This window comes from Oryctolagus cuniculus, chromosome 6 (genome assembly GCF_964237555.1).
Source record: "Oryctolagus cuniculus chromosome 6, mOryCun1.1, whole genome shotgun sequence".
Taxonomy (NCBI): Eukaryota; Metazoa; Chordata; class Mammalia; order Lagomorpha; family Leporidae; genus Oryctolagus; species Oryctolagus cuniculus.
This window is the reverse complement of record NC_091437.1, coordinates 129,626,430-129,640,982: the sequence shown is the minus strand read 5'-3', so window position 1 is coordinate 129,640,982 and position 14,553 is coordinate 129,626,430. Positions and strand designations below refer to the sequence as shown.

General features: G+C 47.3%; 1 protein-coding gene across 10 annotated transcripts in view; it reads left to right on the top strand.

The window, feature by feature from the left end:
• Positions 1 to 1,643: 1,643 nt before the first annotated feature.
• DPYS (dihydropyrimidinase) overlaps positions 1,644 to 14,553 on the top strand; it is a 111,215-nt gene continuing 98,305 nt past the window's right edge. For all 10 annotated transcript variants that reach the window (XM_051844759.2, XM_051844755.2, XM_051844758.2 and 7 more), the window contains exon 1: positions 1,644 to 1,967. In XM_051844759.2, coding sequence (XP_051700719.1) covers positions 1,704 to 1,967 — 264 coding nt within the window. In that variant the 5' untranslated portion in view covers positions 1,644 to 1,703. The remainder of the gene's footprint in view (positions 1,968 to 14,553) is intronic.

Below are 14,553 nucleotides of genomic sequence, written 5' to 3'. Positions count from 1 at the left end.
AAGCAGACATGCTCCTATAAGTTAAGCATCAGAACCTTTGTAATCCTCCTTTAAAATGTTCCCTGGAAATCACCGCTCTGAGCAAGAATGCTTTCTGATGTATCTTGTTATGTTAGTCAATCAAACTGATTCCTTCTCCAGCAAGAAAAGTGCAAACCAGCAGCGGTCTTGCTTCCTGCCTTCGTCCTAGTGCCAACATTGTGTGCCCATCTTACTTGGTGTTTGGCCATTGAGGACCCAGTTTCTGGAGGCTGAATAGGGCAAAGAAAACAGAGGTGAAAGGCACTGAGGCCAAGCCTTCCCTGGCTGAGCCGGTCTGCCCCACCTGCGCCTCACCCTCTGCAGGCTGGTGTGCAGGAGAGCCGGCTAGGCAGCCAGAAAACCCCTTTTCTTCTGCAGGCCAGCATTTCTCCCTCCTCTTACTCCCCTCTCTCTTCGGCTGCTGCTCTCAACCACTCTCCCTGAGCCACTTCCTCCCACCCCAGTGACATTCCACAAGCCCTTTCTCCGACAGCAATTTGAGGCAATTAAATGCAGGAAGTTTGTTTTGTGTTGTGTTGCAGGGCACCTCAGGATAGAAAGTGCCCAAGAAAAAGAACTCTCTGAAATCATTCATCTGGACAGTTTCAGAAAGGATGTCCCAACAGCACTGACATCCGATCTTCTACTCCCAGGGTAGTGCTGACTTGTGCAGCTGGTAGGGCTTTCATTATGTGTATAATTACCCCTTTCACCTTTCACTCGACAATCATTGCATAACCTTCTTGGGTTTCCTGTCCCTGCCTTGACAGCCAAGTCTACGGCATTTTAAATTATTGATGCCTTCTAATTTTTAATCATTTTAAGGATGGTGTAATCTGAAGCTTGTGCAAATCCGGCAGTAATAATACCTTGCACCCCGCTACTGAAAACGCCATCTCCCAGATCATGGGTGACCTGAAGAAGGTCTCTCTCGGGGCGTTCTCAGGTGACTGCTGCAAGTGACAAAAGACCCAAACTAAGCGAGCTTAAGCAACAAGTGGGGAAGACCAACGGGGAAAGGCTGTGGGAGTGGCTGGGTTCAGGGGCTCAATGCCGTGAGAACCCAGGCTCTCTCGAGTTCCCTGGGCCGGCTCTGTTACCGCTGGCTCCTCTTGCAGGTGGAGAATCCAACCCTGGGCTGCACGGCTGCAGGGTGAGCGCTGCCTGTACAACAGGGGCCCAACAAGACGGTGGGGTTACCCAGTGACCTTGCGGCTGATGTTCGCACAACCACGAAATGGTGTAAACATCCCTTATCAACCGACCCCTTGGTTAAGGGACTGCTCATTGGATCTACAGAGAAATCCGAGCCCAGCTGGGGACGACTCTGCGTGTTTTTACCGCTGCCGTGCCGGCTGCCGGTGGCCCTGTCTCTTCCTCCCTCTCTGGGCCCTACAGACACACTCTAAACAAGGAGACCTCTTAGGACGGAATGCCCACACCCTTTATTTTCAAAAATCCCAAGACCTTTCCCTTCCAGGGGCTCAGGCAGCTGGGAGGGTCCAAACCGTGTGGGAGGACCGTGCCCACCTCCCGCCCGCCCCGGCCCTCCCCGGGGGTGGAGTCTGCACCTAACCCCCTTTAAAGCCGCCGAGGGGGCCCGGGGGCTCCAGATTCGCAGCTGTAGGTAGCAGAGGCGGGGGCCTGGGCCTTGTCCTGTGCGTGGGGACCGCTACCTCGCCATGGCCGCTCCAGGGCGCCTCCTGATCCGCGGTGGGCGCGTGGTCAACGACGACGCCTCGCAGGTGGCCGACGTGCTGGTGGAGGACGGCGTGGTGCGGGCGCTCGGGCACGACCTGCTGCCGCCCGGGGCCGCGCCCGCGGGGCTGCGGGTCCTCGACGCCGCGGGAAAGCTCGTGCTGCCCGGGGGCATCGACACGCACACTCACATGCAGTTCCCCTTCATGGGCTCGCGGTCGGTGGACGACTTCCACCAGGGCACCAAGGTAACCTGGCTCCGCACCACGCAGAGCCCGCCAGGGTCGGGCCGAGCCCCGTTGCACCTGTGTAACGCGGAGGCCTTGGGTGGCTGGGTGGGTGGGCCCTGCAGAGCCAGCGACCCCGGCAGGTGTGCGGCTGGGGCTAGGATTCTCCTCGTTGAGGGCCCTTCCAGAAGCCGCTTCTGTGAGGGTCGGTGCCGCTTTGGACTGGCCAGACGCCCCCTACTTTTCCCTTTGGGTAAATGACCAAGCTTAAGGCCACTTCTCCATACCCCCGGGTCCCCAAGACCCCCACTGTCACCGGTGTTCTGTAGGAGTACGGGAAGCTTCCATGCCGTGTCCAGGGAGCCTCTTTTGAAGCTAGGAATTCTCGATCGCCTCTCGCAATGCTGCAATCCCAGTCAAAGGAACGGGGGCCGAGCGGTGCGAGTGCCGGGGCGGGAAGCTCCCTGTGCCCGCGCGCCAACCGCCCCCCCCCCGGGGGGGGCAGCCTAGGGGAGAGCCCAGAGGCGCCTGCACGGTGAACCGAGCCGGGCTGCAGGCTGTCGAAGCAGTTGCGAGGAGAGGATTGGGTTTGGTGTCCCCACCTGATTTCCAGCTGTTCCTCTGTCCTCACACCTTGCCCTCCAAGTTCCCAAACCTTTGTGATTCACCAGAATGTTTAACAGAAAAAAGAAAGGCAGGTGGACTGGACACGCAGAGCAGGGTCTAGGGCAGCCTACCCAGATGAACATTTGGAACCTTCTTCCTCGTTACTTATCAACCTTTGTCATCAGGTCTTTGGTAGGACAGGTCATTCATTATTTGCTTTGAAAATCAACAAACTTTGAGTACTTGTTGTTCCTTTTTGTTAAAAAGTAACCTGTGATGAAGTTTAATGAACTTGTTTTGTTTGTTTTTTGACAGGCAGAGTGGACAGTGAGAGAGAGAGACAGAGAGAAAGGTCTTCCTTTTGCCGTTGGTTCACCCCTCAATGGCCTCTGCGGCTGGCGCGCTGCGCCCTGCGCATTGCACTGATCCGAAGCCAGGAGCCAGGTGCTTCTCCTGGTCTCCCATGGGGTGCAGGGCCCAAGAACTTGGGCCATCCTCCACTGCACTTCCCTGGCCACAGCAGAGAGCTGGCCTGGAAGAGGGGCAACCGGGACAGAATCTGGTGCCCCGACAGGGACTAGAACCCGGTGTGCTGGCGCCGCTAGGCGGAGGATTAGCCTAGTGAGCCGCGGCGCCGGCCTGAACTTGTTTCTACACTTTTAAATACTTTTTTTGAGCTGTTAGAAAATTGGAAAATAACAGGAAAGTAGAAAGAAAACCATTACCAAGACCAGAGTCTCCTTGCCAACAAAACATCATCGCCCTGATGCGTTTTAACATGCTCTTTTAGGTAACTGAGATAGTTTTACCTGTTTGCGATTACATGTGTGTGTGTGCCTCTAAGAAACTTTGTAGCCGCTATTGCCAGGTATAGTGCAAGCAGTTTTTGTTTCTACAGAGGCAACCTGGTAACCAGGTGCTCCGCCGATGGCAGGGCAGACCACCAAACACCACCCCTGGCGGGGGCGGGGGAAGCAGCTGTTTTCTATTGTCAGGCCTCCTTTCACTTCTCACCCTTCCATCAGGGAGGGCGTTGGATTGCTGTGGGAGAGGACCCTTCCCACCCTTTTTCAAGGTTTCTGCGTGTGCCCTGAGGTCCGGGTTCGTGGTCTTTTCTGCTAGGCCATTCTGGGATTTTCTAGCCAGGGGAGATTTACAACTCCTAACTGGGAAGGCAGATTCTTCTAGCCTACCTGAAAGGATTTATCCACCAGCTGATTTTCTAGGCATTCCTGTGCTTCCAGGTTATCAAAACATTAAACAAAAACATGTTCTCCATGAGCTTAGGTTCTGAAGTAGAAAATATTAAGATATTAAGGTTAAAGGTCTAGAAAACCCCAAATTCATGTTGAACGTTAAACAGGACTCATGAAGGAGCTGGGTTGCAGAAGTCTACTTGCAAACCAGTCTGTTGGATCCCAGGAAGTAACCATTGCCAGCCCCAAAAACAGCTGAGGCAGGGACCTCGGGAGCACAGTGTTTGCCTGAGTTCTGGAAGGAGGGCATCGGGAAGTTCTTTTCATTCTTTCCTGGTCTACAGGGCAAGATCAGTGGGTCTCTGTTTTGAGAAATTAGGGAGGAAATTACAAAAGGATCCTTTCCTTTTGTAAATGCTGGTTGTGTTATCCGTTATGCCTGAAAAAATATCTTATTAATAGTGTTGAGCAACATTGGTTTATCCAGCACTTGCTGGATGCCGGACACTGGACTCAAGTGTGCATTATCTTCCAACAATCCAGGTACCTTTATCTGCATCTTACAGTGGAGGAGACTGAAACGAAAGTTACCTAAGGCCACACACCCAGTAAGCGGCTGAGTGGCTCTTCAAATTCAGTTCTGCCTGCCCCAGCACTAGAACTCTTAGTGACAAGACTCTATTCCTTTGAAAATTCACCTAATGTTCAGATTTGTCAGGGTGGCAAATGATGGATGAGGAGGCTGCGTGCATTGCGTGTGACTGGGAGATGGCTTTTCTCTAAAACAGAGCAGGGCAATCCTTAGAAAAGACCGCAGCTCTTTGCCTTCCCAAGGCTGGAGGCAGGCAAGGCTATCAAAGTAAATACACATGGAAGCTATTACGTTCGTAAGGTTTTTGTAGGTGCATTTATAGCCACATCATCGTCAAGGGTACAGAAATGGGTACCGTGATACGGAAAGCTGTAAAGTAAAAATGATAGATCAGGCTTTCAGAAGATGGGCCCCAATCTCCTGAAAGGTTAGACCAATAGCTGTTTGCTTTCTGTATCCACCAGGCTGATCATTTATAATATCTGACAAGTAGAAGGGATACTGTTTGTGGTAATCTACTTACTGATCACACAGATTGTGCTGGGGCCCCATTTAAAAAATGAAATATAGGTCAAGTAAAGGTTACATGTTTTGCAAATCTAATTCATGTCAGAGATTGGTTTACAGCCAATAATTGATTTACTGAATTACAGGTTAAAAACTTTCTATCTGATATAACTAATGGAAACAATGTCCTTCTTTAAAGAATTCATATCTCATTTTGTTGTTCCATTGGGGTCTTTTAATAATTCAATATCCACAAGAAAGGACAATGGGATATTTTATTAAGTGCATACTATGGATTCAGTAAACTTGAAGAAATTATGACTTTGCTATTGTTATATCCTGTGATAAGGGAGTAAATTACAAGAGGTTGGCAAGTTTTCAGATATACATAAGTTTATATTCAGACATGTGCAGGTTGGAGTGGTGGATTGCATGAAAAACTAGTAGTCAGTAGCTGGTAGATTTATCTTTTTAATAATTAGGAAAATATGCAGTATACTTTTTTCTTTCTTTTTTGGAAAAAGCAAAAAGTTCTTAGATTTATTGAGAAAGGAAACTATACTTTGTCTCGAACTTTTTGGTTAAATGTCATTGAGGCGTATGATCAAGCACACGTTTGTGGTTGTATTTAGGGAGCTTCCTCCCCTTGGAAAGCACGTACTTCAGGAACCTTGGGTGCAAACCAAATCTCTTTCTGTTGCTCGCCAGAGCTCCAGGCTGCACTCCAGGGGCTGTGAGGGCTCACTCTGCGACCTCCAGCAAGTCGCTCGCTCTCTCGGGCTGTCAGCGTTTCCTTGTCTGTGAAATGAGGCCTTGGTTAAACAAACAACTTGATGAACAAAAATTGTTAAGCTGTGGAACATGGCATATACTTATCCAGGCCTGAAGAAAACACTCAGGCATTTAAACTGTACAGTATATTAGTTGAATGAATAAGGTTCTGTTAAAAACTTACAGAAGAATATTAAAATCCCCAGATTTTACACCAGCTGTACTTTTAACATTTTGCTTCCTATCTGTTCAGATTTTTCTCTTTAGGGGGCATAGAAGCATTGTTTTTCCTCTCACCTAACTGGGCATGCTGTTTGGAATCAGTCACCTCAGTACTCCTCCTTGTCCTTAAATGTTGCTGGAGAAGCCGATTCCGTGTCCTCCTGGAAGCAGATCTTTCTCTCCGGCCTTGGTATCTCTTGAGCATCAGGCTTCCGTTTCTTTGGGTATCGGGGCCAGGATGTCCCGGAAGCGCCCGACTGGAGCGAGTTCCATATGGCATGTATCCCCCTTCAGGGAGTGTGGTGGTACATGCTGAATGCCCTTCAGTTCACACTCGGAGTATGGTTCCCATTTCCCTGCGTTCTGGTCAGAGGTGTAAACTGACTTTTTAAAATATCTGTGCCAATTTAATGGGGAAACAGAATTTTAAGGGCATCATTTCTTTAATTACTGGTAAGGCTGAGCTGTGAACGTTCACATTGTGTGAATAGGCTGCATGTTTCAGCTCCAAGCGTTTGTGATTTTCTGGTTTTCTTGAATGACTATTTAATGATTACAACATTAACCTTTGGGCTAATTAAAAGAAGGAAAACACCATCTCCAAGATTAATTTGAAGCCACTTGATGCTGAGTAAGGCATGGGCCCTGTTGAGAGTGCGTGGGTGAGGACTCTTCCCTGAGTGTATCGGAATCTAGTTCTTGCCTTTTGATTTTCATCCTTTAGTACTTCTGCTTTTCCACAGGTGATTGCTCCCTCACTTGTCTGGCCTGGGTGTTTTGTCTCCAACACAGGTAGCCAAGGTTTCCATCAAGCTGCTGTTAGGAAGGAAAATTTTTTCTCTACCTTTTACGTGTAGTGATTGGGAACCTGGAAATTAAACGGATAAAAGATTAGCAAGAGAAAAACAGACTTTTTAATATCCGTGCATGTACATTAGGAATTCCCAGAAAAATGTGACTCCAGGAGGTGGTTAGCTTTTAGGCTTACATGCCATGTTCACAGGAGGAGGAGAGGGGGAGAAGGCATTTATGGAAACAAAACAGTGACCTCGCAATTGGGAAAGGTGGGATACGGAGGAACAAGAGAACAGATAACACTGAGGGGCGGTAAACAGGCCCAAAGGAGAAGAGCTGGGAGATCCAATAGTTTATGGCAGCGTCTGTTTAGGTGTGTTGTGGGCTTCCCGTCTGGTGATGAATCAATCTTCCCTTTTTGCAGAACTCCCCGAGAGGATATTTATAACAGTTGAGTCTACAGCAGATATGAAAATTCAGGATAAAAGCTTATTCTCAAATGCGCTCGGCTCAAAATAATTGTCGTGGGATAGTCATGTATTTTGGAATCTCATCTGCCATCTGGCGCTAAATAACTCCGCACTCAGGATGGGGCGGGCTGGTAGTGAGGTCCCCTTGACTCAGTCAGGAAGCGTCTCTCGGAAACCCAGTCTACGTCGTGGTTGGTACAACAGTTCCAGAGGAGACCCTGGTGTTGGGTCTCAGAGGCAAACAGGCTGCAGGATTCCGGGTCTCTAATGTCTGGGCTTTAATGATTGGTTATACGCGGTAGCCTTCCAGCACTCCAGAGTGAATGCTGAGGACTGTGACTCCCTTTGAACTCTGAGCCTTTCCCTTTTGCTCAGTTGCCGGTCCTCCTGGCTTCAGCACCAGGAGCAGGTTCCCTGGCTGACAGGTGCGCCTTGACAGATACCCAGCGTCTATCCCCCAGTCCCTCCTGGCGCACTCTCTCACAGGTCAAGTCAGACTGAGGGTGGATACTTACATTTTTCAGTTATGCTTCATTGCACGGAACATGAAATTGCGTGTCACAGGGACAGTCATGAATTCCTGAGTCCTAGGGATCTGTTGTTTACACAAAGCAAAGACCTTAAAAATTGACTTAAGTAAAACAAAATGGAGGGGCCGGCGCTGTGGTATAGTCAGTAAAGCCACCACCTGCAGTGCCAGCATCCCATATGAGCACTGGTTCAAGTCCCAGCTGCTCCACTTCTGATCCAGCTCTCTGCTATGGCCCGGGAAAGCAGTAGAAGATGGCCCAGGTGCTTGGGGCCCTACACCTTCATGAGAAACCAGAAGAAGATCCTGGCATCAGATCAGCACAGCTCTAGCTGTTGCAGCCATTTGGGGAGTGAACCAGTGGATGGAAGACCTCTCTCTCTGTAACTCTGCCTTTCAAATAAATAAATAAATCTTTAAAAAAAATCCCGTTTTGTTTTTCTTTTTTTTTTTTTTAAACCAAGTAGTTTTTAACTGAGGCATAGAAACAAAAGCCACAGTTTTGTTTGTTAAAAGTCCTAGTTAGGCATAGGTATTGTGGCAGAGCAGGTTAAGCCCTGGCCTGCTACGCCTGCATCCCATTTGAGTGCTGATTCAAGTTGTGGATGCTCTACTTCTGATCCATCTCCTTGCTGATGTGCTTGGGAAGGCCAAGGAGAATGGTTCAAGAACTTGGGCCCTGTACCCACGTGGGACATTGAAGATCTCCCCCTCCTTCCCCCTCCTTCCCCCTCCTTCCCCCTCCTTCCCCCTCCTTCCCCCTCCTTCCCCCTCCTTCCCCCTCCTTCCCCCTCCTTCCCCCTCCCCCTATCTCTTTCTGTAACTGCCTTTCAAGTAAAATAGTAACTTTTTTTTAAAAGTCAGTTATCACTGACTGGGTGGTGGGCTTTGGACAGAAGTAGGCATTCAGCCTTTGGATGTGCTCAGAGCCTGTGTTTCATGATAATATTGCCATAGAGGGATCTATGAAACTGTATGGCCAGGGCTAGCAATGCTGGGGAGAAAATGAATTTCACATTTAAATTTCATATTTACATGCAACTTATGCAGTTTTTGCAACTTGATATAGAAAAGGTAAATCATTATAATTATTCCATCTCATGACTTTTTGGGAAAAATTCACTGGTCCCTCCCTCCCTTTCTCCCTTAAACATTTAGAGAATATTTATGCTTCAGGCCCAGTAATGGGCATAAGGCATACAGAGATGAAGCAACACCGATTTTGTGAGAATCTCTGGGGGAGAAGTGGAAGTTCCACAGATGACTAGCAAGAACTAGGGTTAAGAATCTCTGAAACAGGTAGGTAGGGGAGGGAAGAACATGCCTTATGTCTCTGAGGTACAGAGGAAGTCGGAGGTCTCCCAGACTAGTGGGGGAAATGTTGCTAGAGTGGGGCTAGTGACTTGCTCAGTAGGAACCGGAGGAGGTAGCTAAAGTTGAGGTCATGCAGGGCCTTGGGAGCTGTGTAGTGATTTTTCTTCATCTTACGCACAAAGAGAAGTCACTGAATGATTGGACATGGCTAGTAAGGCAAGGCAAGTATGTGGCAGGTGTGTCTCCTACTTTGGAGTTGAGTGTGCATTGTTTCCTGAGGGTTCCCAGGGACACCGACCTCTAGCTGCTCAGTGATAACCTAACCATAATACACACACTCACAGCCTTCTTCCTTTCCTTTACCTGTTCCTTCTCATTCTTCACTCCACTGTGAAGACAAAGGTGCCACAGGGCAGGGGAGCTGAAGTGCAGGAAATTGAAGGACTCCTGCAGTCCATCAGAGAGTTATCAGGGTTGTTGGAGGGTTGGATTTGAGGATACAGGTAGGAAGAGGCAGACGTCAAGAGTGACTCTGATCTCTAGTTGGCATGGTCAGATGGGTGATGGTGCCATTTGGATTGCACACTAGGGCAGGCAAGGAGCTGGGAGTGGACAGGCCACATGCAGGGCAGCTGTGCAAAGCTGAATGAGCATCCATCATAGACATCAGTCGGAATGCTGAAGTTTGTTTCCATAAGTCTTAATGACTGAGAAAATGCAAGAGATTCAGCCAAGAGCGTTTCTCCTGAAGGCTCAGAAGCACTATTGGGTTTCTTATTATACTTGGGTGGAGCAGGTCTTGTGATGGATTTTAGTGAAACAAACTCACTTGTTTCAGGATGCACTCAGAAATGAAAGCTCAGTGGCATCATAAAAAGGAAAAGAATGTTTGGGGATGCTTTCAATCATGGTTCACAGCTGAATACATTCTTAAATCTTATGTTACATAACATTATGACCCACTGACGGTTAAGAGTTTATCTCGATTGATGCTCCATTGCATTGGCCCTGGAGATGGTGTAGGCTCTCCTGACCCCCGCCCCCACAAAGAGGGTTTTAGATACATTGGAAGGCCTCAGAGGGAGAGCAACTAGGGTAATGAGGAGATGAGAGAAGTGATGTAGGAACCAAGACTAGAAAAGGTAAATGCATTCTGGTTGGCTAATTGACAGTAACAGTGGGGAGAAATCAATCAGAAGGAAGCAGCAGAAACAGCTGGGTTTCGTATCACAGTGTGCAAGACCCTCAGCCCCCGCGCTTCTCTCCCATTCACTACTGTTCCTAAGAGTTCATCCCCAGTCTGGGGGGAGTGGGGGAGTGGGGGAGGGAGGAGAAAGAAAGGAAAGTGGCTGCTCTTCTGCTTCTCCTCCTCCTCCTTCCGCTCTTTCTCCTCCAGCTTCTTCTCTTCCTTCTCCCTCTCACGCCTTCCAGGAGCATTTGTGGTTCCTCCTTACTCAGGAGCTTGCAAAGTGTGGCCTCAGGAATTCGCATCTTCTTTACATTTTGGAGGGTGCTCCCTTGACCATCACTTCTTCAGTCTGGGAGAAAGTCCATCAGCAGCTCTGTCTACTTCATTTATACATCTTATATGTAGATATATGCCTGTGTGTCATGTCCATGTACCATATTTTTCTTATGCTTTTTTATAAAAAATTTAGCTAATGTTAAAAATAAAATTTAAATAGAGGAAAACTTAAACAACTTTGAGACCTTCTACCCAGAAATTACCTCCGTGGATGTTTTGTTTTGGCCCAGTCTGGTTTTGTTTTTATGATCAGTGTCGGTGTGTTCAGAGCACGTCCCTGTGGATTGTATGTCGTGCTTCTTTCTCCTTGGCCTCTGCCTTGGGAGCCCCTGGCATCCCTCACAAGGTCACTTGCATGTCTTTCTCTTGTTCTTGACGGTTCTCCACCATCCAGTCTGCATTTCTTCCTGTCGTCAGATATCACCAAGTGAACGGTCCATACTCCTCCTGAACACCAGATGGCGCTCCTCTTCTCTCCACCCATCATCCCAGTCCCTTGGACTCACCTGACTCCCTTTGCTGCTAGGAACAACCATTGCCCCATGTTAGTCTACTGGGAACCGCCACTTTCTAAGGTCCCCAGTCACCTTATTTCTTCCTTAATCAGATTCTGCTGAATTTCTGACTTTCCCATCCATCCTCTTTCTCAGAGCCTCCCCTGGCACTATGGTCCCTGTCCTGTCTTTGTCCCTCGCAAGCTGTGAGATTTTGTCCAAGTCATTTAAAGGGTTCTGGGGTCAGTTTCCTCTGCTCTAAAATGGGTTAATAACAGTACCTATTGCAGAACTGTTGAGATGAGTAACCATGCAAAATACCACACGAGCTCCTGGCATGTTAGAACTGCTCGCCATGAATTAGAAGCTGTACTTACTGGCAAATTCCACACAGATGGTCTAATCTTGATTTAAACCACAGCTTTCTATGATCTCTGAGCTGAACTTCCCCTCCTCTGAATTCCCAGTCTTTGTCTCCGTATCTCTTCTAGGGAGCTTAGCAATTTCTACCTCCATGTAGCAATTTCTACCTCCATGTAGCAATTTCTATACTACCATTTACTACAAAAAGTAGAAGTATCACAAACCAGCTATTTTTGTTAGAATTATTTATTCACATTTATGTCTTTCCCTCTCTAGACTATAAAAACTCTGAGAGCAGAATCTTTGATGGTTTATATGGTCTTCTCACCTTCTGCAGGCCATGGAATGGCTGCATGTGGTAAACTTTTTGATAACAATCTTATTGTGTAATTCACATGAAGTGTAATTCAGCCATTTATAGGGAACAATTTTTTTTTTAGATTTTTGTGAGATATTTATTCTTTTTTTAATCTCCCACATATAGGGGAGAACATGTGGTATTTGTTTTTCCATGTCTTATTTCACTCAACATGTTGTCCAAAGATTTGTTCTTTTTTTTTAACTTTTATTTAATGAATATAAATTTCCAAAGTACAGCTTATGGATTACAATGGCTTCCCCCCCATAACGTCCCTCCCATCCGCAACCCTCCCCTCTCCCACTCCCTCTCCCCTTCCATTCACATCAAGATTCATTTTCGATTCTCTTTATATACAGAAGATCAGTTTAGCATACATTAAGTAAAGATTTCAACAGTTTGCTCCCACACAGAAACATAAAGTGAAAAATAATAGATGATTTTTTAAATGATGATGAAATCAGATCAGACCTATTGTCATGTTTAATCCCAGTGAGAGTCAAGTTGGGAATTGATAATTTCTTCTTCTTCTTTTTTTTTTTTTTTACAGAAGATCAGTTTAGTATACATTAAGTAAAGCTTTCAACAGTTTGCACCCCCATAGAAACACAAAGTGAAATATACTGTTTGAGTACTCGTTATAGCATTAAGTCTCAATGTACAGCACGCTAAGGACAGAGATCCTACATGAGGAGTAAGTGCACAGTGACTCCTGTTGTTGACTTTACAAATTGACGCTCCTATCTATGGCCTCAGTAATCTCCCCATGCTCCAGTCATGAGTTTCCAAGGCTATGGAAGCCCCCTGAGTTCTCCGACTCTTATCTTGTTTAGACACGGTCATAGTCAAAGTGGAGGTTCTCTCCTCCCTTCAGAGAAAGGTACCTCCTTCTTTGAAGACCTGTTCTTTTATAGGGAACAATTTGAGGCCAGAATTACAATGCAGTGGGAAAGCTTCCACCTGAAATTCTAGCACCCCTTGTGGGCACCAGTCAAATTCCGGCTGCTCCACTTTCTATTAGGCTCCCTGCTAATGGCCTGGGAAAGCAGAAGAGAATAGCCCAAGTATTTGGGCCCCTGAACCCAAGTGGGAGACCTGGATGAAGTTCTTGGCTTCTGGCTTTGGCTTGGTTCAACCCTTGCCTTTGTAGTCATCTGGAGAGTGAATCAGTGGATAAAAGATCTCTCTCTCTGTCTCTCTCTCTCTCTGACTTAAAACAAATAAATCTTTTAAAAAAAATAAAGTGTGGGCCGGCATCGTGGCTCAATAGGCTAATCCTCTGCCTAGTGGCGCTGGCACACCAGGTTCTAGTCCCGGTTGGGGCGCCGGATTCTGTCCCGGTTGCCCCTCTTCCAGGCCAGCTCTCTGCTGTGGCCAGGGAGTGCAGTGGAGGATGGCCCAAGTACTTGGGCCCTGCACCCCATGGGAGACCAGGAGAAGCACCTGGCTCCTGCCTTCAGATCAGCGCACCACGCCGGCCGTGGCGGCCATTGGAGGGTGAACCAACGGCAAAGGAAGACCTTTCTCTCTGTCTCTCTCACTGTCCACTCTGCCTGTAAAAGAAAAAAGTGTACAATTCAGTGGCTTTCAGTATATTCCCAACAGTTGTGCAAGCATCACCACAGTAGATTTTAGCACCATCCTATTTTCCTATTACCTCCCACTCTCCACTTCTCCTCCAGCCCCAGGCAGCCCCTGTCCCATTTGCTGCTTCTCTGGATTTGTTCCTCCTGAACATTTCTTACAAATAGAATTGTACAGCCTGCAGTTTGTGTGTATGACTGACATCTTCCACTTACCACGTTTCCAAGGTCCCTCCACGCTGTAGCATGCATCAGTACTTCAGTCATTTTTATGGCCAGGGTGGTGGATTTCACGTGGTAGGGTGGATTTCACACACACACACACACACACACACACACACACACAGAGACAGATAGACAGACAGGAGAAACTTTCCATCTACTGGTTCATGCCCCAGATGGTCACAATGGCCATTGCTGGGCCAGGTTGAAGCTCGGAGCTTCATCCAGGTCTCCCACATGGATGACAAGGGCCCAAGCATTTGGGCCATCTTCTTTTGCTTTTCTCATGCCATTAACAGGGAGCTGGATCAGAAGTGGAGCAGCCGGGACACAAACTGGCACCCATGTGGGATGCCGGCACTGCAGGCAGTGGCTTTATCAGCTATGCCACAGCACCAACCTAGGAGCAGACCACCTTTTGTTTAGCCACTCATTAGTCGGTGGGCATTTAGGCTGTTTTGACTTTCTGGCTATTGCTGAATGTTTGTCCACCTGTGTGGCCATGCGTTCATTTCTCTTGGATATGTACCTAGGAGCGGAATTGCTGGGTCTTGAGGTAACTACATGCTTAACTTTCTGAGGAGCTCTGAACTGTTTTCCACACTCCCACAAGCCATGTACAGTCAGCAGCTTCCACATCTGTGGGCTCCACATGCACAGATTTTACCAGCTGAAGATTGAAATATCTTTTTAGAAATCATGTCAGTACTGAATGTGTATAGATGTTTTCTTGTCATTACTCCCTAAAAAATACACCATGGTACCATTTTACATATCATTGTCATCACATTAGATATTGTAAGTTATCTGGAGAGGATTTAAAGGTATGGAAGGCTAGAAATAGGTTATTTACAGATGCCATGCCATTTCATGTAAAGGACTTGAGTATCCATGAATTTTGATATTTGCAGGGAGTCTTGGAACCAATCCCTCACAGACACTGGGGGATGACTATATCCAGTTTCCCCACGGTTTTCATATGCTAAACTTTGAATAGGGAAAGAATAATTTTTAAGCTTGATTTTCTAGTTCAGTAAACACTAGGAAAGAACTTTCTTCT